This window comes from Pteronotus mesoamericanus, unplaced genomic scaffold, assembly GCF_021234165.1.
Source record: "Pteronotus mesoamericanus isolate MK-2021 breed Mesoamerican mustached bat unplaced genomic scaffold, CSHL_Meso_final contig_42, whole genome shotgun sequence".
NCBI classification, from domain to species: Eukaryota; Metazoa; Chordata; class Mammalia; order Chiroptera; family Mormoopidae; genus Pteronotus; species Pteronotus mesoamericanus.
In genome coordinates, this window is record NW_026555157.1 from 16,083,828 (window position 1) to 16,110,979 (window position 27,152).

The window sequence follows — 27,152 nt, forward strand, 5'->3', positions numbered from 1 at the left end:
TTGGCTACTGTATATCCTCTGCAAAATCTATTTTGGCTTTTAGGAAGTATGAAAAAAATCAAAGAGGAAACAAGAACCATGAAGGAAGACATGAAAAGATGGGCATAGTAGGGTAATTTATCCCAACCAATGGAATAATAAAACCTGCCAAAATAAGTAGTAGACCATCATGCTTCATGAACTCTTCTCATATCATAAAATATGTGTCCTAAACAGAGGAGTGAGAAACCTGTATCAAAGAAAATATTGCCTGTGTCAACATATTTAATATGTATTTAGAAAGTCCAGTGATAATGAAATTATTTTTCATGTTTATGACCATACTCCTGAACGTTTATATATAATGTCTCTTAAATGTTTTGCAGTGTATAAATTATGAAATTCATATTTTAAGAAATCAATTGTGATTTCTAAATTAAAATATTATCACGTTCTTATATTAAAACATCTTCACTGACAATAAAATAGTATTATGGGATGGTATCAATTGGTTAATATTAACGTGGATGGTAGTTTTTAAATGTTAAGAACTGGGTCTGTTCTCTAGTTTACATACTAGTTACTATCTTTATACCTGTTTGACTTATTGCCGTATGATCTATAGAAGAGAATAATTGTTTTGATGGTCAGGTTTGCAGTTTGGGTAAAGTGCGATTCTGTTTGGATAACAAAAATTTAGATGACCTTCACTGTGGGGAATGGAGCCATATTAAAACCAAAAGTGGTCCCAATATTAAAACTTATATAGATTTTACCTGTGGCACTTGTGGTGGTGGGATGAAGTTCCAGTCTCACAGGAGAGTTTGTTGGAGAGACCCACAGGGTCCTAGAAAGTACACAAACCTACTTACTTGGGAATCAGCACCAGAAGGGCCCATTTTGCTTGTGGGTAGCAGGGGAAATGACTAAAAGCCAGCAAGAGCTGAGTAAGTGGCATTGTTTCCTCTCTGACTCCTCCCCCACATACAGCACCACAACACAGGTATTAAAAAGGGGTTGCCCTACCCTGTTGCATTTCTAAGGCCCTGCCCCTTATAGTGTAACAGGAGTGCTGAGGAAAAGAAATATGGCCCAAATGAAAGAACAGATCAAAACTCCAGAAAAAATATAACTAAGCGATGAGAAGATAGTCAAACTATCAGCTGCAGAGTTCAAAACAATGGTAATCAGGATGCTCACAGAAATGTTTGAGTATGGTTGCAAAATAGAGGAAAAAGTGAAGGCTATGCAAAGGGAAATAAAGAAAAATATTCAGGGAACCAACAGTGAAGGGAAGGAAACTACATCTCAAATCAATGATTTGGAACAGAAGGAAGAAATAACCAACCAGAACAAAGTGAAGAAACAAGAATTCAGAAAAATGAGGAGAGGCTTAGGAACCTCTGGAACAACTTTAAACCTCCCAAAGTCCAAATCATAGGGGTACCAGAAGGAGAAGAGGAAGTGAAAGAAATTGAAAACTTATTTGAACAAATAATGAAGGAGAATTTCCCCAATCTGGCAAAGGAAATAGATTTCCAGGAAGTCCAGGAAGCTCAGAGAGTCCTAAAGAATTTGGACCCAAGGAGAAACACACCAAGGCACATCATAATTACACTACCCAAGATTAAAGATGAGAGAATTTTAAAAGCAGCAAGAAAAAAGGAGACAGTTACTTAAAAATGAGTTCCCATAAGACTATCAGCTGATTTCTCAAAATAAATCTTGCAGGCAAGAAGGGGCTGGAAAGAAGTATTCAAAGTCATGAAAGGCAAGGATCTACATCCAAGATTACTCTATTCAGCAAAGTTATCATTTAGAATGGAAAGGCAGTAAAGTGCTTCCCAGATAAGGTAAAACTAAAGGAGTTTATCACCACCAAGCCCTTACTATATGAAATGTTAAAGGGACTTATCTAAGAAGAAAAGATCAAAAACTATGAACAGTAAAATGACAACAAACTCACAACTATCAACAACTGAACCTAAAAACAAAAACAAAGAAAACAATGAGAACAGGAACAGGATCACAGAAATGGAGACCACATGGAGAGTTATCAGTGGGGAGGTCGTGGGGGGTGGTGAATGAAGGAAAAGGTACAGGGAATAAGAAGCATAAATGGTAGGGACAAAATAGACAGGGGGAGGTTAAGAATAGTATAGGAAATGGAGAAACCAAAGAACTTATATGTACGACCCATGGACATGAACTAAGCAAGAGGAATGGTGGTGGGAGGGGGTGTGTAAGGTGGAGTGGAATAAAGGGGAGGAAAAAAATGGGACAACTGTAATAGCATAATGAATAAAATATAATTTAAAAATAAAATAAAAATAAGTAAACAAAATCTTAAAAAATAAATAAAACAGATATCTATTTTAGTACATTATATCTATTGAATGCTTACTCTCTCCAAATAGTAAATGAAATGACTTCCATTTTAATGTCTTATTTAAACTATTCCTCACAATAGCTCATGAAGTTGTCCTTTCTCTCCTAACAGACAAGAAAAATAAGAATAAAATTAGTTATCTATGGTCATGCATCTAAATAGTGTGAAAGCTTGAATTCTAAGCCAGATCTGTCAAAATTTGCTATGACTTAGATTGAATATTAGTTCCTTCATTCTCAAGGATCTGAAAAGGAGTTTAAAAAGAATATAAAAAGGTTGTTTTCAATTTGGTTGGTGGAAATTGAAGCATTGTCTATGGTCTACAACTAGTTAGAGACAGAGATGATTGTAGAACTATCAGTTTTATTTTAATTGCTTTATGATTTTTAAATTATAGCACTATTTTCTCATGTGTAAAACAGTGTACTGACTAATGAGCTACCAAAAATTCAATAAGAAACAGAAGAAAAAGAAAATGAGGAATTGTCTAGTCATTCTTAATGTTTCATCAATATCAAAGTATATTTTTATTACAGTTTCTTTTTAAATTGCCAGTTGGAAGTTAAAACTGGTGATCATGAAGTAGGTAGGTGTCTCTCAATTAGTTAGTAGCTAATTAACTTGCCTTAAAATGAGTTAATTCGGGTAAAGTGTAATTCAGTTAACTCAGTAAATGTTAGCATTTTTTTCATAATCAAATTTAGGTATCAGCCCCAATATTTTGTTCTCTACCCTCATTCAAGACTGCAAAAGTAGTGTCAAGAATTAGAAATGTGCACACATTTTAGCTTCCAACTCATTTTTGATTTTTCTAAGTTTTTTCAACAGAATCAAATCTTGGTCTTTCAGTAAGGGCTCTGTTTCTCCAAAAAGGGCAGGATTCCTAACTCTGGATACACTACACATCTTGGATGTTAGACTTGCCCTCTGGCTGTAAAAGAAATGGGCACATCGAATCAGGCAGCAGAGCAGCTCACATATTTTTTAAGGGAGACTTTTATTAAAAAATTGAGTGTTCTCTAGAATATTACAACATTTTGAAATCTATGGAGCCTAATAAAAACTGTGCTTACAAAAAAGCAGTTTAAAAACACACACACACACCTTTCACAATAGTATTTATTGGAGTGAACTATTTCCTAAAAGGAAACCCCACTAAATTCCTGACTGGCTACCAAGAAAATTTGCTACTCTGCTGCACTCTCCATATGGCTCATATTTCCTTTGCTAGTATTTCTCGATAAATCCCTGGAAAAAAGGGAGGCAAACAATGCATTTCATAAACAGCCACCTCATCTTTTTTTGTAATCTCTCAAGATAACTTCACATGATTTTTCATATAATTACAGGTGTAAAAGTCTTCAGAAGAAAAAAGTCTCCAATTCACAGAATTTCTTAGTAAGTGCAAGATGGAGAGTAACAGTAGAGTAGTGGAAGAGAAAAAAATAAACTTATGATTTGTTAATTATATTTGTTATTTCTAGCCCTAAATGGTAATTGTTTAAAATAGGCAAGAATGTGGCTGTATTTTTTAACTTAATCTTTATTGTTTTCTTCCATTACCATTTAGTCCACTTATACCCCCATCCCCCCAGCAATTACCACACTGCTTTTATCTATATTTGAAGCGAGCAAATCTTACATTTGTCCCTGGGGAGTATGACTCAGTCAACACTTTAGTAAGGCTAGTGATCAAGGGGAAACTGGCTAAGGATTAGAAAACATAATCTAGTTGCTTTTATCTTGAAATTTGTATTAGAAAATCGGACAATATTTACTTACAGGGATTGTATAGTAGTATATACTCTTTCAGTATTTAGGTATCTGATTTGTATGTTTGGCCTTCAAATGCAGCAAAATTATATTCATATTTTCCACTACTGGAAAAATAATTTTTTGAAGCCTTACTGAATGCAGTCTAAATTCATGGCAGTGTTACCTTTGAATATCTGGTGCCTGTCTGTGGGATTTTGTTTCTCTGATTGTCACCAAACTAGATCAGAAATTTAGAGGAAGTTTAAATTGGTGTCCTTGTTACTTCCCAGAAGAAATTTTCTGAAAGAATAAAAATATAATAGAGAAATATGAATGTTGCATAGTCCCTGACTACACTGGTTCTTGGTGGGCATTATTTCAAATATTTTACCTAGAATAGTTTCTATTATTATTTCTCACCACCTCCCATTACATAAAGGAATGTTGTGATCTTCTGATAATATGCTATTGCATATTCTATAACCTGTGCTCTAGGCCATGTGTTACAATGCATTATTTCTTACTTCTAAACAATAATTTTTAAGAGAAAGTGAAAATTGATATAATCATTTTAAAACAGCCCTATATTTTTCTTTTTTTTTTAGAAATGCAAAAATTCATTATAGAGTATATAGATTTCTAGACTGCTAGAAATTAAATTACTCTTTCAACCTGAGGTTTTCACGTATTTTCTGTAATTCTTTTATATTTCATATTTTCATTGGAAATATCAGATCTATCATTCTTTCATTACTCTTACTTGATTGTTTTCTATCACTTCACATTGCAAGGCAAGATACAATGAAAATATTAAGTTTCTGCAATCATATAATTTCAATACTGGAAAACAACTTACTTTATTCACTGCTTCAAAAAACAGATAAAAACATGGAATTCAAGGAAGTGATGAAGAAGCAACTGAAGCAAAGTATGGCCAGGATTATGAAAACAACTGACTACAACCTTAGGATGTGACACTAAATTAAAATGTGGGATTTATAGCTGACTTAAATATAGCTAGTGGAAATGTAATTGATGTGCAGCCTTACACAAGCACATCAGGGCTAAAATTTCACTTCTGGCGAATGCATATCACCAAAAGAATCCCAGGCCATCTGAGCATGGGGTAGAAGTTGTCGTTTTATTGTTCTTGGAAACCAGAACATAAACTTTTGATGCTCATTATGTTTATAACCTTAATCTTATTCTATAAATTTAGGTATATTCTAAAGTTTTGAACGAAGTATATGTAGAGTACTTAGTTCTACCAACTTATTTTTTCCCTTTTCTGGATGTAGTAAATCTTTGACATACTAAATCCAGCTTCTGTAATTTTGACAAATCCATTTTTAAAATCAAACGAAACAGTATAACTCCTACGAAAGAGGACATGCACAGTAGATACTCTTTACCTGTAATTTTCATGCAGACACTATGCTTGATGCACTAAAGTAAATATCGTCTAAATTTCTTCCTATTTTAATACGTTCAGTCCACACAGATGCCGTTGTTGGTGCAGTACTGGCACCAGCCCCAGGCTTGCTACCAGAGAATCTCTGCTCCAGGTACCATTGTAATTGAATGCAGGTCTGGGGGCCTGAGCTAAGAAAGTCGATATACTAGGGTCTGGTGCTCGTGTAAAGAAAGTGTTTTATTTTCAGGTGCTGGCCACCTGGAAGATGGGGGACTCATGTCAGTTTCTCTGTGTTGGACGTTGCAATGGATAAGAATTATAATAAGGAAAAAAGACCTCAACATTTTATTAGCTCAGAGAATACATAATGTTAGAAAAAAGCACTGGCCTGGGTGTTCAAAATTTGAGTTTAGCTCAAACCCTAACTTTTTTTAGTCATATTTTCTCATCAATAAAATAAGGGTCCAGAAAGATAATTTGCTGATTCCATTAGAAGTGCTCAATTGTATCTGAAACTGACTTGTTCTTCTATTTGCTGCATTTTGATTCAGATTAATATTTTAGGTTCTAATATCATACAAGGATGAAATATCTATAGATGCTACTTATAAAGACAGTGCAATATTTAAGTTCATGAGTAAGTTTAGAGAGTTGTGGTTATTTTTCCTCTATTCACAATTGAGGTAGGGCTTTTAGAGACCTACAGCTGAAACGGCAGTCTTTGGAGAGGCTCTGTCATTCCCTTCCATCGTGTGCTGGTTCCAAATGTAAATCCCATCCCATCCCCGGCTTAACCTACGCCCAATCAGCTGATCATAATGTGCATTTCAACGAGATCTTCATGAGATCCAGGTGGTCCGTATGCCCTTTCCTCAATCACACTTTTCTTAGTTCCTCTTTAATAATCAGATTTAACATTACATGCAGGTTTACGTTTAGGTTACAAAATGTTCATGTGAGATGGTAATAGGGGAAGGAGGATGTAGGGGATGAATGAAAGAGATATGTTTCTGTACCTAAATAGTAGGTGGAAGTAAGAGTGGCATTCCTGGGCAGTGAAGAGAAAATTCTCTTCTTCCCTTGGGCAAAACCTAAGTGAAGGAAACACAGCTGGCCCTCTGTATCTGTGGGTTCTGCATGCTCAGATTCAACCAACTGTAGATCAAAAATACTTGAAAAAAGTCATGTTTTTGCTTGCACGTACTATATCTTTAGGCCTATGAATGTTGTATCTGTACTAAACACATACAGATTTTTCTTGTCATTATTCCCTAAATAATAAAATATAACAACTATTTTTATAGCATTTACATTGTAGCAGGTATTATTAAGTAATCTAGAAATGATTTAAAGTATAAGGGACATTGTGCATAGGATATATACAAATACTACACTATTTTATATAGGGGATATCAGCATCCAAGGGTTTTGGTTCCTATCTGAGGGGGTTCTAGAATCCAATCCCCCCTAGGATAATGGGGGACCACTGTACAACAAAAGAAAATGAGGACTGTGTATTGACCATTTTATAAGCAAAGATGTTTTTTCTTCAGTTATTTCTACAATAGCTGTGTCATATATTTTTAATCAAATAAAGATGCAGGTACTGATTACATATCTTCAGAAAAATGAGTGATATCACTGAATTTTTATCTGGTGAAAAACTATCTTTGAAAAGTAGAATAAGACAGGAGCAAAGGAAGAAGAGACTTTCTGTGCAATGTTCGATACTGAGAAGTATGTGACTTTCGTAAAGGACACCGTGAATTCAACCTTCCTTCAAAAGAAGCTACTTCAAACCATCCCTGAGTGATGAAAATATTTCCCATAATGAAAAAGTTCCTATGAATCTCCTCACCTTTTTTCACAACACACTATTCTCATGACATGAAATTATATATTTTTATATAAAACTCATAGACACTTTATTCTATAATCAGTGAACTAGGTGAAACAAAAACAGAAATTATAGATTTTTATATAAAACTCATAGATACCTTATTCTATAATCAGTGAACTAGGTGAAACAAAAGCAGATTACATTAATTCAGTATTTTATATAGATAATTATTGACCATCTGGATAGAAGAATGCTTCCTTTCTCATGGTGATTTTTCTTGAACAAAATCTAAAAATTGCTGACTGTGATGAGAATTAACAGGATAACTTTAAGGAAAAGACTACCAGTCACAGTGTCTTTAAATACTGGATATAAGAATAATGAAGTGTTATGAGGGATTCATGTTTCAAAATGAGCTACCAGTTGGTAATTAGTGGAGCGTACAACACCCTGGTGAGACAGGTATGTTTTATTGCTGACATTTTACAGATGCAAAGTGGGCATTGGAGACTAATGAAGTGTTTGGCCTCAGGGAACCTAGAAAATCAGCATCAGCAGAAAGCACTGACTTTTCTGAGAAGTCCAATTGTGATGTAAGTAAGTACCAATGCCAGTGTTAACAAGCACTTACTGGCTGTGTGACTTTGGCAAAGTTACTTAGCTTCCTTGCTTTCCTCATCTGTAAAATGGAAGAGTAATACTATTTATCTCCAAGTGTTAATTAGGGTCAAATTAATCAATGCAGACTACTTTAAAAAGTATCTGATGCACAATTGGCCAACTAACGTGAACGAATTACCAGATATGTGTCTTTCAGAGAACTTGAGGACATAAAAGTGGACAAAGGAAATCCCTGACCTCCTGAGTTTACATTCTAATTATTAACAGAACATTCTCTCAGCTGATGGAGATAGTTCTGTAGTGTCTTCCTGCAAACAGGTAGAATGGGGCAGACCTGGAGGTCTTCTTTCTTTCTTTTTTTAATTCCTAGGGGTAACTTCTCAGTGGCTGGTGACTTCTGCCAATTTCCTATAAATGAGTTCTTAACAAAAAAGAGGACTTTACTAATTTCTCTAGAATTTCCTTGAAAGCAAACAACTGTGTTAGGCAATAATTGCAGGTTGGGTGACAAAGGCAACAAAAAATGATCTCCCTTCTTCAGGGCTCATAAAATAGTGGAGTCAGATACACAAATAAATGATTCTAACTGAGGTTATTTTGAGAAATATAGCAAAAGAACAAAGAAGCAAGAGAAAGAGTGCCATGGGCAGGAAAAAAAAAAGGAGAGCAAAAATTAAGAATGTGAACAAAAAGGGTAAAGAGCAGGGAGAGATGAAATAAGGGAAGGCTATGTTTGATATTCAATGGAATTTTTGATATTTTGTAACCAAAAGGGTTTGCAACATTTTGAAGGTGGAGACTGAAGAACTGTGAGTAGATGTCTTAGTTCTGTTAAAATAACTTTCTAGGCCCGAGATGGAGCCGCTCCTACCTGAGTGCCACATCAGCAAACCAAAGCTTAGATAACTTTCATGTCCCTGTAAAAAAATGCTCTGTTTGACCAAAACCGCAGTATATCCAGTCAGCTAACCTCCAAACGCCAGGCAGCTCTGGGCTCTATACTTTCTCGTTCCTTCTCACCTCCAAAGAAGGTTTACTATGTGGCCCCAGCCAAAAAGATATTTTCTGTTTTTCTCTACCTGTCCTTTATTGTTGATCCTATCAAAGCTTCCTTCATTCTGCCCCATTTTGCAGTTCTCCAAAAGGAGACCGTCTGTTTCATGAGTTGTTAAATAAAGTATCGCCTAAATTGTTTTCAATTTTTAAAACAGTACCCTCATTACAAGTAGGCTCTGCTTTTGGAGAAAAGCATAGTTGATACATAAATATAAAATAAAATTTTTTTTGGTAACTTATACCTGGCTTTCTTTGTTATTGTAGTCCCATTCATATTCAAACATTCGTTTGAGTTTAAAAAAATGAAACACTATTTGAGTATGAAAAGAGAAAGGCATCTACGAATGGGGTTGGGGCTATAATTAACTGACTGGAGAATATCTAATTAGTTAAGATAGAAAGCAATATTTTTTCCTCTATACCCCTTTTAACACACACACACACACACACACACACACACACACAAAAGAACATGACAGCAGGGTCTTGTTTTTTATATAGAACTATGATGTGAAGAACACTGTTTCTCGTGGTGAAGTATTTTTTAAAATATGTGTGTTTAGATATTTAATTTCAGTAGACATAAATGAAAAATGTGGTTATTTGAGAAATATGATAACTTATCTATATGACTGTACAGACAGAAATATTTTAGCATTTGGAAACAGCTAGAACTCTAAGGGTTTATCGTTCTGGACCCTTATTTTATTGATGAGAAAACATGACTAAAAAAAGTTAAGGTTTGAGCTAAACTCAAATTTTGAACACCCAGGCCAGTGTTTTTTTCTAACAGTATGTATTCTCTGAGCGAAAGTCACTGATAACAATAATATATTGTTTGACCTCAGATATTTATAGACAGTTCACATTCTAAACACATTAACTTATTTCCTGATTTATAGAATAATGTTCTTAACACAATGAGAACTTAGTAAAAGAGCACAGATTCCTTAGAGAATGTTATAAATATTGTTTGTGAATTGCTTATGGGTTAGCAGTACAGTATATGTTTGAATAAAAAGAAATGGAAGGTTTAAATAATATAAATTGAAGACAGAAGCACCAATATAAAAAACTGAGTAGAATGAGAATATTATAATGAGCTGAGAATTAAGATTTATAGCTCTATGAGCACTGTGGTACCTTAGCTGATAGTTGGTGGGCCACCAGATCCCTTGGATCACCTTTACTTAATCTTGCTTGTGACTGCCACCTTCTTTAGAGACCTACATCTGGGCTACAGGAGCCACTGTAGAGAACTGGAAGAGCCTATGATTTTTTTATCCATACCACATGTATTGTACATCTCCATTAAGGACTGTCTCCAATGATTGATTGGAATCAGAGTAAGGAGAAAGCTCAGCTTCTCTGTTTCCATAGTATGAACTCTGAGATGTAATTTAGGTTCCTGAGCTCCCCTGTCACTCTGAGTTTGATTGGCATCTTCCTTCCTAGTCCTGCTGCCTCCATTCTCTTAGCAGTTCTCCGGGGAGTTTTCTTAATCACTTGCATGCAAATTCCTGTCTCAGGGTCTGCTTTTGGGAAACTCCATCTAAGACAACTACCAAAGCTATTTAGGATCCATCCATTAATCCATCTAGTCATATTTATCTATACTGCTACCTCCCCTAAGCTTCCTTGCCTCACCTTCACTCTACATCCTATTCTACCCCAAGAAGCAATGTTTGAAAAAGCACACAGAGTACACAGTGTACACGCTATTCCATTCTATAATTATTTATACCCATCTAATCATACACAGATATACACATATGGAGAAATATTTATGTTCAAAAAATGGGATCATTTGCATATACCAGGTGGGGCAAAAGCAGGTTTACTGTTGTTCATATGGAAAATAATACAATAATTAATAAATAGTAATACAAAAATAAACTCTGCTTTTCCTATTGAACAATATTTAGGTTCCTAATAAAGAAGGAAATTATTTTTAGCACTAAGAGTGCTATTATAATTTGCCCTAGTTATAAACTTTGTAAAAATATTTTATTGGAAGGAGAAACCATATTATAAATGTAAACTGTGTAGTTAGAATTGGAAGTCATAGTTGGGAAAAGTTTTAATGCTGTCAATCGTTAATGTTCTCTCTGAAAGATTTATATTTTAACATCTTTTGATTGGTTGTCTATACATTATGTATTTACATATAAAAAGATAATAATTTTTATTTAGTTTGTACATAATTCCCATGCTATTTTGTTCTGATTTTATATTACATTGTATGCTAAGATTTTCCTAACGCTCACTTAAACAGTATTAATACTGATTTAGTGTGCTTTTCATCTTCAGGTCTGTTTATAATTAATTTTTACAACATACTAGAAGGGTTGATATCTTCATTTCCATTTTGTAAATGTAGAATCTGAGATATAGGGAGATTAATTGATTTTTTCTTGGCCATAAACATAACACGAGTCAGTATCAAAACATGAATTAGAAATCTTTGACTTCCAATTCCATGTTTAATCCATTGGCACTAGATCACTGTCATTTTCTTACAAAACAAACTTCTTCAAAATTTCAGTATTTTTCCCATAATTAAAACATGGTTATTATATAAATCACCATGTTTCAGATCTTATTGATTTCTAAAGTTTTCATTGGATGAATGTGGTTCCCTTTCTATGGAATCTGTATAATTTGTCCTTATTTGGAAATATTGCAAGTTATCTTCATATTTGAACATGATGTAGAAATGACTATAAAATAATGTTTTGCTGTGTAGGAAACATAACCTTTATAAAACACAGAGAAATATTTTCATCCTCTGAAAGTTGGTTATATGTATGTGTGAATTGCTTTTTAATAATCAGAATTTGTGAATACATAAATCTATTAAATTAGAGAACAGAATATATGTATATTGTTGTGACAGCATGCTATAGGTAGTAACATTTGAAAGAATAAAGCAACAAGACTTCTAAACACGTGCTGGCCTAGCTAATGTGGAGAATCTATAATCCACTTTAAACTAAGTAAATTCCTCCTGTCTTAAACTATTAATTTATCCACATGAATCAATAACAATGACAGTTTTCATGGACTACATAATGCTGAAATTACTAGAGTGTCAAAATAGATACAGCCATTCTTCTGAGTTACTCCCTTTTTCAAACTTACACTTGCTTGGAAGCAACAAAATATACAAATAGTAGTTTCTTTTCTTGCTCCTATATTTCTTCACAGAAGGACTTAATTTGTTTATGATATTTCTTTGCTTCTAGTAAATTACAGAAATGTAAGTAGTTCTTTCTTATTGTAGTATACCATTGAATATTATATATAATTATTACATTTAATTTTTAAATTTAATATTCCCTTTATCAATATTCTAGAATAGTATTAGCACAATGAGACTATCAAATTTGACCACATGGTCTGCTGTAATGTCTACAGCAACACGATCATAATGGTAAGGAACAATGGAGGGGAGCATAAAGAAAGAGTGTGAAAACAGTAAAGGTAAGTAAGTCTATAATTTGTGGGGATATAGTAATTGAGAACATTTTTAAATGACAAAAATGGAAATTAAGGTTAGCAGTTTGTTAACCAGATTTATCTTGCTAGCTTCTTATAAATAAAACAGCTGACACAAATGTAAACAAAAATTTTAAATGATCAGCTATTTCTGTTTATTCATTAAATCGTCTTTTCCAAGTTATAGTGGACTGTAACTTTAAAATCATTGGCAAAAACTATAATGTATACAAACTCTTTTTAGGTTGTAGTAATTCTGTTCCACCAATTCTTCCCAAGTGAATTTAGAAACAATGTTATGTCAACAAAACTGTAAGTTGCTGAAGTTACTACTATTTACTGTATTGTAAAACTCCTGGAGCAAGTCACAACAGAGATAAACATCTTGTATCTTCTACTTTAATCAGACATAAAACAAGACAAATTAATAAATTATATGCACGATAGTAAACTAGAGAGTACTCAAAGACATAGTAGATATGCGGTTAGGCCAAAGAACAGAATTTAAGGTAAGGTAATATTGTACAATAACATGCTCAGTGTTATTATATAACACACATATATACACACATATATATCTCCAAATATATGTATATGTAACTTTTTAGGAAGCTCCAAAGAAGACCTACTTTCTCATAGTACTTGATCTCGTAGTCCAGTATGGCTCCATTGGAAAAAGCAGGTGCTTGCCATGACAGGGCAATGCTATTTTGGGATGCCCAGTCCTTCCTCACCATACCTATCAGGGACGGTGCTGAAATGAAAGAAAAGAACTAAGAATTAATTGACAGGGATCATATTCAATAATCCTTTATTTAATAGTTTGTCTTCCAAAAAAATATAATTCTTGCTGAAGAGGACATCAAGCATAGGTATCAGGTTAACAAGGTAGCCTTAGTATCTACTCTATTCAATCTAAATAAAGTATTAAAATATATTTAAAAGTACTATTAGGGAACTTAGGAAATTTTCACGCGGTCCAGGAATAAGGGCCAGAACTAATCATCTTTGGTATTTTTAGAGGGGGACATTTTTCTTTAAACTGGCTTTGGTTTTGACATGAAGTATGATATACCTATATTTTGGCTCCATATAAAGGAGCCAAAATTTGACCTATATATGGCTACTATATTTTACCAAATCTAAATCTTTTATAGCAAAATCCTCTGCAATTACATGATCATTGATACAATTTTCTTTCTCTTCAAGACTTAAGACTCTATAAAGTCTTAGTATTTTATAAAAGTTTTTTTATCACAAACTTCTTAACTGTAGTAAATTATTGTTTATCAATGCAAGTATTATTTCTTTTGCATGGTTTCTATCGCATTTGAATAAAATTGAAATGTTTCACTTCTGACGTTTATTTTCCTAATCATGTCTTTTTCCTCGTATATAACATTGTTTTAACAATCCAGTTTTAGCTTAAAGTAATCTTGTGTTAAACTTCCAAAATTTACCTAAAATGTAAATATTGTAAATTCATTTCTATAACAAAATATTTTTCATTTTAAGTTTTCTAAATTTTTAAAACACTAGTTTTTTCCATAGATGTTAAAACTCATAAAAAGAGTAATATAAATGAAATACACCAAGATAATATTCCTTATCTATCAGATTGGCAGAAAATCCAGAAATCTGACACAAGGCTTTCTGTTGAAAAGGCCGTGGTGGAAGAGGACTTTTAATGTATTGTTGGTGGAAATACAGACTGCTACAGCTCTTAAAAAGAGAAATTCAACAATTTAAGGCAAATTGTGGGCTCATTTATAGTTTGACCTTTTGGATTTTATCCCAAATATACATTGCACAAATACAAAGTGACATATTTACAATACTACTCACTGAGAATTGTTTATAATGAGTGGAAATAATGTAAATGTCTATCAATAGGAGACTGGTTGAAAAACTACTGTATATCCACCAGAGAATTATGATATTGTGAAAGGAAATTGTGACTACCTATAAATATTAAAATGGCACTATTTCAGGATATATTTTTAAGTGAAGAAACTAAAGTGGAGAAGTATAAAATAGAAGGAGGAAGCTAGGAATAAAAAGTAGCAACAGTGAAGACTAGGGCATGAGAGGAAATAGGATGGACACTGCAGGGTGAAAAGCTAACATCTCAGAATATACCTTCCCTTGAAGATTTATTTTGGAATCCTGTAAATATTTTAAAATATTGGGAAACAAATCAACATTTAAAACAGGAATCTAAAAAAATTAGAAGAAAAATAAAAGAAAGAAACTTGTGTAGAGTTGGAGATATAGACTCTAGGAGGAGCTAAAGTTACTTTTAATCACAGTAACATACATCTCAATAGGATAAATTCTAAAGATCAAAAACACTGTAAAATTATTCAATTGTTTTTAGTAAGGATATTGTTAATGATAGTATTGGTATTATAATTCTGAACTTGTGTGCGTATATTGAGTGATAAAGTGAGTAAGTATGTTGCTATTATTGAGAACTAGGATTTTTTTCCCCCTAAGGAGAAAGGAAATACAGATGTCCATCCAATAAAGTGTGTGAAAACCCTACAATAGTAAACTTAAATTAGAAATATCATTTATGAACTCATATCTTTTTAATTCATTTTCACAAATCCATTCAAATGTACCAATCAAATGGTGAGAATAGGATTTGAAAAAAATTGATTCTCTACGATTATGATTAATATACCTTAAATTTCTTATTTATCTTTATTATATATTTTTCCATTACCATTTAGTTCTTTTATACCTCCTCCCCCCGCCAGCCCCCGTAATCAAAACACCGTTTTCTCTGTCCATGGGTCCTTTTTCCTTTGTCTCAAGCCCTCCGCGCTTACCCTGACCCAGCCCTTAGCTGTCAGCCTGCTCTCTTATCTCTGAGTCTATCTCTGTTTTGCTTGTTAGTTCATTTTGTTCATTAGATTTCCAAGAAAAACTCAAGTATTAAATTTAGTGTCTCACGTCTGAACGTTGCCTTTGAAACTTGAGGATAAAGTATTTTTTAAAATTTTTGGAATGGCAAGTTCGGTTCTCCTAAGGAAATGAGTACTTTAGAAACTATATTTAAAACTCTTTCCAGATGTTCAATGAAAGCATTATTGTTGAACTAAAATATATATATATATATATATTTTTAAGAAAGGGTAATCGTTTTATTGTATGTAAATTTTCATTCAATAAAAAATCTGTAAAGCAGTTTACACCATACTTGGCACATAGTAAGTACAAGAGACAATAGCTATAGATCCAAATAAGCATCATCTAAAACCTTTAGAAATTAATTTCCAGCTGCATTTAAGCAAAAGTAAACATGAACTAGTAAGAGAAAGATTACGTTTAATAATTTAATAAGTGGCCTAATGTTATGTTAAACTATCATATATAGAGACTGAAGATATTATCTCCATATCAATAAAATATTGCATGATTTGGTTTAGATGGTAGGAAATGCCTGTATTTTTGTTTTTTTAAATTAATTAATTTATTTTAATTTATTTTTTCAAATATATTCTTAAACATGTGCAATAATTATAGAAATTGCTAAGAAACCAAAAAGTTTGTGATATAAGCTGAAATAGATATGGATAGTGTGGTAAATAAAAAAAGTTCTTGAATAGTTGGCTATTTAGTTGAATCACATTCACTACAACTAAACTACTGTTAATAAATTTATCCCTGTTGGAAATTGCATTAGTGTGTTTGAATTATAATGTAATACTGTATTAAATGGTGCTTTATGGAAAAATTAAGACTCAAATGAATTATACATATTATAAGTTGATTTAAATATATTAATTCATTGTAATTTTTGAAAATGTCATTTTTTTATGTATACAATCTTATGGTTAATTTTCAGTTTAAGGTACAATGTCATAAAGCAATATTACCAGTATATCACATTTTGCCTCATAATTATTTAGCACTGAAGGTCAATTAATATAATCCTTGTAAAACATAGAAGAAATTCAATTATAGGAGCTGAATATTGGAATATTGATTCAAATATAAGTACTATCTTTTCTCCAATGGTCAATTAATTGTATAGGCACATCACTTAAATTTTACGAGTTCTCTCCTATACAGCTATAAAATAGAATCAAAGAAATCTATTTCCTAATCCTATAGATCAAAAATGGATGTCAGGGTCAAGGAACTACGTAAAACTCTAAAAAAATCTTCTCCTTTCCACATTTTTTCATATGTGAAGATCCTTATTTTACATAATTGTAAAACATACATAATTTGTATAATTCTATTTTTTAACCATATCTTGTAACCCCAGTCTATATTTTAACATAGTCTCTATAATTATTACTTTAATGACTAAAATATTCAATTATATTGATACTTTAATCAAAGCCTTTCTTTTAATATTGGATGTTAAAGTTTCTAATAATTTCCTGTTAGTATTCCCACAGGTTATGGGCAAATTTTCAATTTTGTTAAGTATTTTATGGAGAAAATTGCTTCAGTTAATCTGGATTTTCTGAGCCATACTATATATTAGCATATTGCTTTTGAAAAGAGCTGTATCGATACACAGTAGGCACACATTTTAAATAGTCATTGAATTAAAGCAGAGGATGTGGGAAATAATTTATAGGCCAAAACCTGCCTTTTCTATTTTCAAAGGCCAACACTACACAAATTTTCATTTTAAAAGAAGGCTTTAGTATATAAAATCTCAAGCATTTGTTTTGATTGTTTTAAATAAATTTCTTTTCTTTATAACTCACATTGATGTAACAACTGAATTGGGCATATTGTGAAAACACTGTAGTACCAGTGGATGTAAAGCAGAAAATACATTTATTCCTCCACATAAGAAAAATTAATTATAGAACACAGAAAAACTATTGATATTTACTTGTTATTCTAAAAAGTCAGAGAAGTAAAGAAATAGGCAAAGAAAAAATACCTTCTGGAGTTTGTCAGCTCAGAGGCTCACTGACAGACTCGGCAATGCTTCCTGAGTACAATTATGTATTCAGTATAGTTTCAGAAGAATTATATTTCTGATATACGTCCTTTCTTAGGCCTTCAAAATCTTAGCTTTGACCTTCAAAATAAATGATTGTTGAATAGATTACCATATTCTTTAAAGGGTTTTAAGCAAATCTTTCTGATTAATACATTTTCTAAATCTGAAATAGTTTACCAAAACAATGTAAAAAAAGTGAGAAGAGAAATATGTAACATAATTAGTTAACAAAAGAAATCCTATCACATGAAGCATTATTTTCTTATGCTTATGTAGAGATACCTGAGGAAATATTAAATTATTCTACTTTGCTCCTAATTAATCTATACAGGATTGTTTCTATTTTATTTTTTGCCTTATATTTAGTTTTTTGAGGTTTTAACATTGTTTTATTTTTTGACTATTTTTATTTATTACGTTATTACAGTTGTCCTGATTTTTCTCCCTTTGTCTCCACCTCCACCTAGAACCCCACATTCCCTCAGGCAATACCTCCACCTTTGTTCATGTCCATGGGTCATGCATATAAGTGGTTTAGCTACTCCATTTCCTATGCTGTACTTTACATCCCCATGGCTATTCTATAACTACCTATATGTACTTCTTAATCCCCTCACCTCTTCATCCATCCCTCATACACCCCTCCCATCTGGCAACCATCAAAACGCTCTCTGTATCCATGATTCTATCTCTGTTCTTCTTGTTTGCTTAGTTTGTTTTTAAGATTCAATTGTTGATAGGTGTGTGTTTATTGCCATTTTATTGTTCATAGTTTAGATCTTCTTTTTCTTAAATAAGTCTCTTTCACATTTCATATAATAATGGTTTGGTGATGTTGAACTCCTTTCGTTTTTTTCTTGTCTGGGAAGCTCTTTATCTGTCCTTCAGTTCTAAATGATAGCTTTGCTGGGGAGAGCAATCTTGGCTGTAGGTCTCAGTTTTTCATGATTTTTGAATATTTCTTGCCCATCTCTTCTAGTCTGCAAAGTTTCCTTTGAGAAATCAGCTGACAGTCTTATGGGAACTCCCCTGTAGGTAACTAACTTCTTTTCTCTTGCTGCTTTTAAGATTCTCTCTTTATCTTTAACCTTTCGCATTTTAATTATGATGTATCTTGGAGTGGACCTCTTTGCATTCATCTTGTTTGGGACTCTTTGTGTTTCCTGGACTTGCATGTCTATTTCCTTCACCAAATTAAGGAAGTTTTCTTTCAATATTTTTCAAATAGATTTCCAATTTCTTGCTATTTCTCTTTTCCTTTTGGCACCCCTGTGATGTGAATGTTGAGCCTCCTGAAGTTGCCACAGAGGCTCCTTATAGTATCCTCCTTCTTTTTGGATTTCTTTTTCTTCTTGTTATTCTGATTGGTTGTTCTTTGGTCCCTCATGTTTCATATCATTGACTTGATTCTTGGCTTCATCCACTGTACTGTTATTTCCCTGTAAATTGTTCTTTATTTCAATTAGAATATGCTTCATTTCTGAATGGATCTTCTTTATGCTGTTGAGGTCTTCACTAGGTTCCTTGAGCTTCCTTATAGCCAGTTATTTGAACTTTGCATCTGATAGATTGCTTATCTCCATTCTGTTTAGCTCTTTTCAGTAATTTACAAAATATGAGAATATATAAATGAGTTGAGATTTTGAAAGTACTTGCGATCTATACTTCAAACGGAGGCCATACTTCAAATTACTTGTGATCTATGTCTTGTTTTTGGAAATGTTCATTAAATATATGGTGTTTTGATAGTATAGTATATCCTAAACTACCCCCCTCATATGCTTTTCCTTTGATGTGTTTTCTTTCCCTATAAACAGAGATAATGGTAATATATATTGTTATCTACTTTCCTCATGTTGTTGAAACCTGGTTATGAATTTCAAATATATATTTAATACTAATGTGCAGATTTAGTGCTTTATTTCTTTCCTATTTCTGTCTATTTTTTAAATCTGAGAGTAAGACTGTGGTCTGCTAAACAATGTGATGGCCATGGTCATGTGAGTAATGGCCCCCAAATACATCCACATTGTAAATCCCCAGAACCTGTGAATGTTCTTTTATGGTAAAAGTGATTGGGAGGCTTTTAAATTACATATTTTGAAATGGGGAGATTATACTGGGTTATCCAGGTGGGCCCAATGTAATCACAGGTGTTTGTATAAGAGGAAGGTAGGAGTAAACATCTACTGCCAAGAAGCCTGTGAGCCAAGGTGTGTGGAAGCTGGAAAAGGAAAGGAGTTGGTTTTCCTCAGAGCTTCCTGGAGGGACAAGCTTCCTGTCACCTTTATTTAGATTTGTGAGACTGATTTTGGTCTTCTGACATTCAGAAATGTAAGCCAATAAATGTGTTGTTTTTGAGGCAAAAATCTGTGGTAATTTGTTATAGTAGCAATATTTAACTTACAGCAGTTCAAATGATTTATCTTTAAATACCTTAATTTTAGATACATTTATGGTTCAGCAGAGTAAGTGGGTAAGTTTTAAAAAATAAATTTCTAAAGCAATGTTAAAAACATCTATTTAATTATGTAATTTGGGTGGTGGGCACACAATGCAATGCATAGATCATGTACCATAGAAAAGTACACTTGAACCCTATGTGATCCTATTGTTTTAACCAATGTCAACCCAGTTTAAAATAAGTTTAATTTAAAAACTACATAACTCATCTGATTATTTATTACGTTTAAAATGTATTCACTCTGTTCATTTTAAAAATATTTTAAATACCCTATCCCTACAGATTTTTCTTATTTAATCTACAATCTGTCGATTTGTTTCTTTTCTGCCTTTCTGATTATACCACCATAAGTTATAAGTGATATAGAACTATTTTTTTCAGTCTTTCCTCAGAGTTTATGTTTTTTAAATTTTTTAAAAGACTTTAGCTTTTAACTTTAAGCATCTTTCCCAAGGAAATGTTAACACCGAGCCACACAAAGCGTTCTCACTCTTTTTCTTCCTGCAATGTCAATATGATGCAGGCAGGTGGCTTGACTGACATTAGTGAAAAATGTGTGGAAATATTTGCACAGAAAACTATCACTACTTGTGGAGACCACAGTGAAAAATCACTTTATTAATGATAAGTCAAAATGACAGCTTTGTCAGCATTTAATTCTATAGAGTAAGACCTGAAGCATTATCTTTAATGTTCTTTTCAGCACAATCTGTGCCTTTTGGATTTCTATTTTATTAGCCTTATGACTGGTTGATTTACTGTGCTCACTGTTAAGCTTGTCTTTAGGCTGCTGTTTTCAGTAATTTATACCCTATACCTCTCCTGACGATTATATCATTCCAGAGTTACTTGAGAAACTGTTTATATGATAGATACTATAAAATGCAGTTTCTTTGAAATGTGAGGGGAGAAAAGTATCGTCAGATTAGACCAGTCTGAGATTCTGCTGACATTATTGCCTGTCAAAATGCAGTAAAAAATATGTCGTACCAGTATTTTTTAGGAATTAACATGTTATTCATCAAAATCTCAGAAAGTTGGCCTGGTCCTGGAAAAAGATCCCTTCTCATCGTAACTTCAAATAATTTCCTTATTCTGTCATTTTATTATATTAAAATCAAGAATATTAGTTTCTGATAATTTATCTAGGCAAAAATACTATTATTTGACCTGTACAATTATATAAATGATACATGAAAATTATATAAATAGATTTAAAAAATAATATCCTAGTTTTATTTATACACAGTTTGGGCCTTAGTTGATTAATCAAATAGTTTGCATCTTATTCTAGGAATAGAATAAGTGAGGCAACTTACAATGACCAGGAAAGTCATTTATAAGCAAATGTCTAAACTCATCTTAAATAATATTGTAAAAAAAGATGCAGCAAAGCAATAAAGCTTATAAAAACATAAATCTTTGAAACAGTGTAAATGAATGCATAAAATTTTGTACATAAATTTTACTACTTCATTAAATAAAGTTTGGACACTTAAATCTATACACCAGATCTCAGTGAAGCTCTTAAAGAAGTGATGTAGATATATAGGCATGGGAAAATAAGTGGAACATTTAAATTGACAAAACAAGTAGGAAAATAACATGTATGCTATGATTTAAATTATTTTGAAAAAAAAGCAAAAAGTCCCAAATTGTAAAAATAAATTGTGTAACTATGAAGACCATGTTGTAAGATCTGGGAACAGATAATTAATAAGTTGATGACCCAGTTCCTCTACCTAATGTTAATTCAGCAATGCTTACAAAGGTCCTTTATGGTGCACACACCACAGGGATGATCCTTCTCCTGAGGATGATGAGAGCAAAGAAAGACAAACAGTTCCTGTTTGGGACTAAAAATTGCTTAAAGTTGACCAAGGAACATTTTCTGAATTTATTCTGGTTGCAAACTACTTAGACATCAAAAGTTTGCTTGAAGTTACATGCAAGACTGTTGCTGATGTGATCAAGGAGAAAGCTCTTGAGGAGATTCCCAAGAACTTCAATATCAAAGATGATTTTTCTAAAGAAGTGGACACCTAAGTATGCAAAGAGAACCAGTGGTGGGAACAGAACTGAAATGTGCCTGACACTTCCAAGTACTAGTTGCACTGCTTTGTTTATAACTGTTATTATTAGACAAACAGTAGACAAATGCAGCAGCAAATCCATTGTATTAGAGAATATTGTCCTCATTGCATGTTCAGTTTGAGTACATTCTAAACCTATGGCTGAATTTCTTCTAGTGTGATAAAAAGTCTCAATTTTCTTTGCTCTGAATAAAACTAAATTGTGTGTTCTCTATTAAATATATATATGTGTGTGAGTGTATGAGTGTACATAGTGTTCATTTTACATATTTTTGGAATAGCATTAAACTACTAAGAATGATTTACCATGCTAGCTTAGTAAAACTAGATATAACAAAAACAAAACAGAAATAAATCTAATAATTGCTCAATAGTTAATGATTTTAAATTACATTAACAAATAATTATATTATCCATAATTTTTAAAGGATGATTTTATTTCAAAGAGCCTAATTAACTTAGCTCCAGTGATATTTTGAAGATTGTTTCAAAATGTAATTCAAATATGTTAATAAATTTTAAATCTAAATATAAATTTATTTATAAGCTATGACCATAAAGTAATACATGTGACATATGGAAGAGTCACTAAACTTCAGTCTTGCACTGTGTTTTTGTCATCTTTGAATTTCTGTTATGATACAAAATTATGGAGAAAGCTGAAAGATGATTAACTTCAATAGTATTTTAAATCAAGAAGCTTTATGAAAAATTAGCTTTTAAATATTACAGATTTGCTTATTGGATGTCTCAAAAAGGGAAAAAGATGTCCTTTTCAGGACTGTTGGGCCCCAGAGGCATAAGCAGACAAAGTTTCAGTCACATTTTGGGACTGTGGGGAAAAAAACATGAATTTGGAAATTTTGGAAGAGAGTCATTTAATTACTTCCATTCACAATATAAGATAAATGGGCAGTGATTATTGTTTTTCCCTTAAGATAGAACGTGGACTAGCTTACAACTTCTTTGGTCACTTCAATTTATTTTCATGTTTGAATGACTAAAACATTTATTGTCTGTTTCTCATGACATCTGGCAATTGACTGCCTTCTAAGCTCTTGCTATTATTTTTTATAGAATATATAATAAAAAGACTACCCACAGAATGGGAGAACATATTTCCCTGATAAGGAGTTAATATCCAAACTTTATAAAATCTTATAAAACTCAACACTCAATAAACAAACAACCCAATTAAAAAATGGTCAAAGGACCTTGGAGAAAGGACATTTCTCCAAGGACGACATACAGAGGGTCAATAGACATATGAAAAGATGCACAACATGACTAATCATCAGAGAAATACAAATCAAAAACGCAATGATATACCACCTCACACCTGTCAGAATGGCTATCATCAATAAATCAACAAACAACAAGTGCTAGCAAGGATGTGAAGAAAGGGGAACCCTTTTGCACTGTTGGTGGGGATGCAGACTGGTGCAGCCACTGTAGAAAGCAAGTATGGAGATACCTCAAAAAATAAAAATGGATCTGCCTTTTGATCCAGCAATCTCAGTTCTGGAAATATATCTGAAGGAACCCAAAACACTAATTCAAAAGAACATAAGCACCCCTAGGTTCATTGCAATGAACCTAGGTTATTTATAATTACCAAGATTTGAAAGCAGACCAAGTGTCCATCAGTAGATGAGTGGATAAAACAACTATGTGACATTTACACAATGGAATACTACTCGGCTATGAAAAAGAAGAAAAGTTTACCCTTTGCAACAGTATGGATGGAGCTGGACAGCATTGTGCTAACTGGGATAAGCCAGTAAGAGAAAGACAAATACCATATGATTTCACTCATACATGGAATCCAATGACTAATCTGAATTAACAAGGAAAATGGGCACAGACTAAAGACGGAGAACAGGATGACAGCTAGTAGGAGGGGGATGGGGAGTGGAGGTATTGAACAGAAAGGAGAAGGAGCTCATGGACATGGACAACAGTGTGGAGATTGCTCAGGGGACAGTATAAGGGGACTAAATGGCAGTGGAACAAAATATAATAAAGATTAAATTTGAAAAAGAACCCATAATAATATACTGTACTTTTAACTTCCCATGCCCTTTTACATCCATGAAATGACCCAATATACACTATAACTTTGTAGGTACACTTATTCTGATTTAAAAAATGAGGAAATAGGATCAGACTGGATTTACAGTTACATAAGAGGTAAGGGGCAGACTCCAGACTTCCAGACTAAGGCTAACACTTAAGGACTGTCCCCATGACTGTGGCACATTTCAATATCTGTACCTCCCATAAGACCTACTTCTGTGCCACACAATCACGTTAGGAATTTTCATGTAAATATTTTATTCAAAACTTGTTTAACTCTTATTTCAAGTTTTGTCAGACAACTGTCTTGCTCTCTGAGGTTTTGTTTGGTAAATCCTTTATGGCACCTAATGAACAATGTCCAATTAATTCATTCATATACTCCATGTATATAACCATCATTTTATGAGAGTAGGAGAAAATAATAATGTTTAATATTTAATGACACAATATTAATAATAACACACCAGGAAATTGGAAAGATTATTGCCAAGTAATGAGAGTTTGAACATATGATATTGATGAAAATAGACATCATACAATATTAACATTCTTCTTGGGTTAGTTCCTTGACTTTTAGATGTTTTTGTTATTTAACTGTCTCATTTAAAAAGTATTTGGATTGAGAAATAAAAGCAATACAAGAAATATTCTGAGTTGTTTGATTATTGATCGGGAGCACTCCAGATCTGCCTTTTCATTAATTCTAAACCATTTCCAGCATCCTCACACCTGTGCTATCCCATTAGCTGTACTTTCGCTTTCCCTGGGCAACGCCTCTTGATCAGTAAAAGTCAGCTGGATTCCATAGGTTTTGTAGGATGTAACCCTAAGATTCTATATGTTTTCTCTATAATCTAGCTGTAAAATGTTCTAAAAGCTGGGTTTTAGGTGTTTTTATCTATTAGTTTTTGGTAGTGAAAGCTCTATTTACAATTGCATGTGTGTGCGTGTGTGTTTCCAGAAAGTACAGAAAGGGAGAGAGTACTCATACTGCTGGCCACTCGAGAGAATGTTGAATGATCCTGTCATACTGATTCAGAAGGATGCAAGTGTATTCCTGCCAATTAACCAGAAATGGGACTGTAAAACTGCTTTTGTTCTCTCTTTAAAGAAATAATGCAATGCAGCAGCAGATTCATTGGCATTGTTTCTGGTTAAGCCAAGAGGAATAAATCTTGATTCTTCGTTGATAGAGGTTGTCTGTGTATAGGACAAGTAGCCAGGTGCTCCCACAGCTGCCTTGAAACATTCATGGCTTCCTGAGGATATGGGTGATTTTGTTCTCATCATTGATCAAATAGCAGAGTAAATCATTGTCGTAAAATAACACCTGGCTGGGCCCTGTGTTTTCCTCTCATTTTCTCTAGTTAGTAATTATTGTTTACAAATCACTGACTACACGCAGAGAAAGAGCTTGTGTTTTCTCATATTGGCTGCTAGCTCATAATTTCTACTTCATGTTCGCACAGTAGCTTCAAAGGCATTCAGTGCATATGGTACAACTTCCCCCCTGATTTTTGTGACTACTTTGTAAATAAGCCAAATAGCATTGCTCCATATTTAATGTAGAAGTTAATAGGATTACAAAGATTTTTAAACAATAAAATAATCTACGTAGTATTCATAGTGCATAATGCAAATCTTTTCCACATTTTTATACTTCATTTAAAATTCAAGATTCTGTACTAAATAATTTTGGTTTTTTTCCTTAAATTCTCTTTCTAGGGAAAAAATAATAATGATAAAACTCAATAATTCAGTCTATACGTTTACAACAAGGTAAGTTTATGCAACCAAGTAGTATTTGTTTTCTTAGCATTAACATAATTAATTATACAGTATACATGAAAATCCATAAAATATAATGTTAATTTCAAACACTAAATATTAGAATTCAGCAATATGTAATTTCTGAATATTCAACTTACATTAGGTTAGTGTGAGGAAAGTGATTGGAAAATAAGGCAACAGATGTCATGTTGCAATGCTGACATTTAGCTGACACACACTATTGCGGTCATAGCAATGGTTTACAGCCAACACTGTTCTATCTGATTAATGCCCATACCATAAAAATTTTAAGTATTTTGAGTGTCATCCTGAATATACATACTACTGTCATTAATAATTTTAGAATTATTTAATTTACTGTAATTCCTATCATGGTCTTCTGCTTTGCCATAAGAGACCAATTTCAATTGATGGGCAGATTTTTAAAATTCTGTATATATTAATTTATGTATATTTGTCTTTGTAGCCTTAGATGCATATTGCTAGCCCAGGAGAAGATCCAAATTCAAAATTTGAAGTACAGTTTTTACTGAATACACATTGCTTTCGCATTTTCATAAAGTCAAAAATTCTTAAGACAAACCATTGTAAGTGAGAAAATACTTGTACTGTAGAAAGTCATATAATATGTACATTTCCTCAACTTAGTTGATCAAAGAACCACTTTTTTGAAGATTCTGTCATAGGACTCTGTTGAAGTACTTTGGGGACTCCTGATCTAGAAGATAAGTCCAGGAAAGTCAAATATTTATTCAAACTAATATATATATTTTTTGTAATTCTCCAGATCAGCAAACATACATGAGTCTTATGTCACTGATTGGTACTTGATTAACTGAAAACACTAAGCTAGAAATCATGTCAATTTACTAGAATTTTATTTTGAGGACATGTATTTTCAATGAACAATTTCAATGATATAAATTTTACTTGTTTTAATTTTTACTTGTTTTAATTTTTAGGTAGTTATTAACAAATATGAGTAATGCCTATCTTCCAATATTTCTGGAGTGTCTAGTATATGTCAGAGAGTTTTGGCAGAAGATATATATAATTTCCACAATAGTAGCACAATAATTCCTTGTCTGGGACAATGTGATATAAATGTCTCTACTAAAATTAAATCATCATATGACTTTACCTAGATAAAGCATTATAATAAATAGTAATTACTCCACATTTTGTTCCCTACATC

The 27,152-nt window shown here is 32.7% G+C and overlaps 1 protein-coding gene across 2 annotated transcripts in view; it reads right to left on the minus strand.

Annotated features, from left to right (window-relative positions):
• Positions 1-27,152, minus strand: part of EPHA6 (EPH receptor A6) — an 877,165-nt gene that overhangs the window by 341,214 nt on the left and 508,799 nt on the right. For both annotated transcript variants that reach the window (XM_054577406.1, XM_054577405.1), the window contains exon 6: positions 13,182-13,306. In XM_054577406.1, coding sequence (XP_054433381.1) covers positions 13,182-13,306 — 125 coding nt within the window. The remainder of the gene's footprint in view (positions 1-13,181; positions 13,307-27,152) is intronic.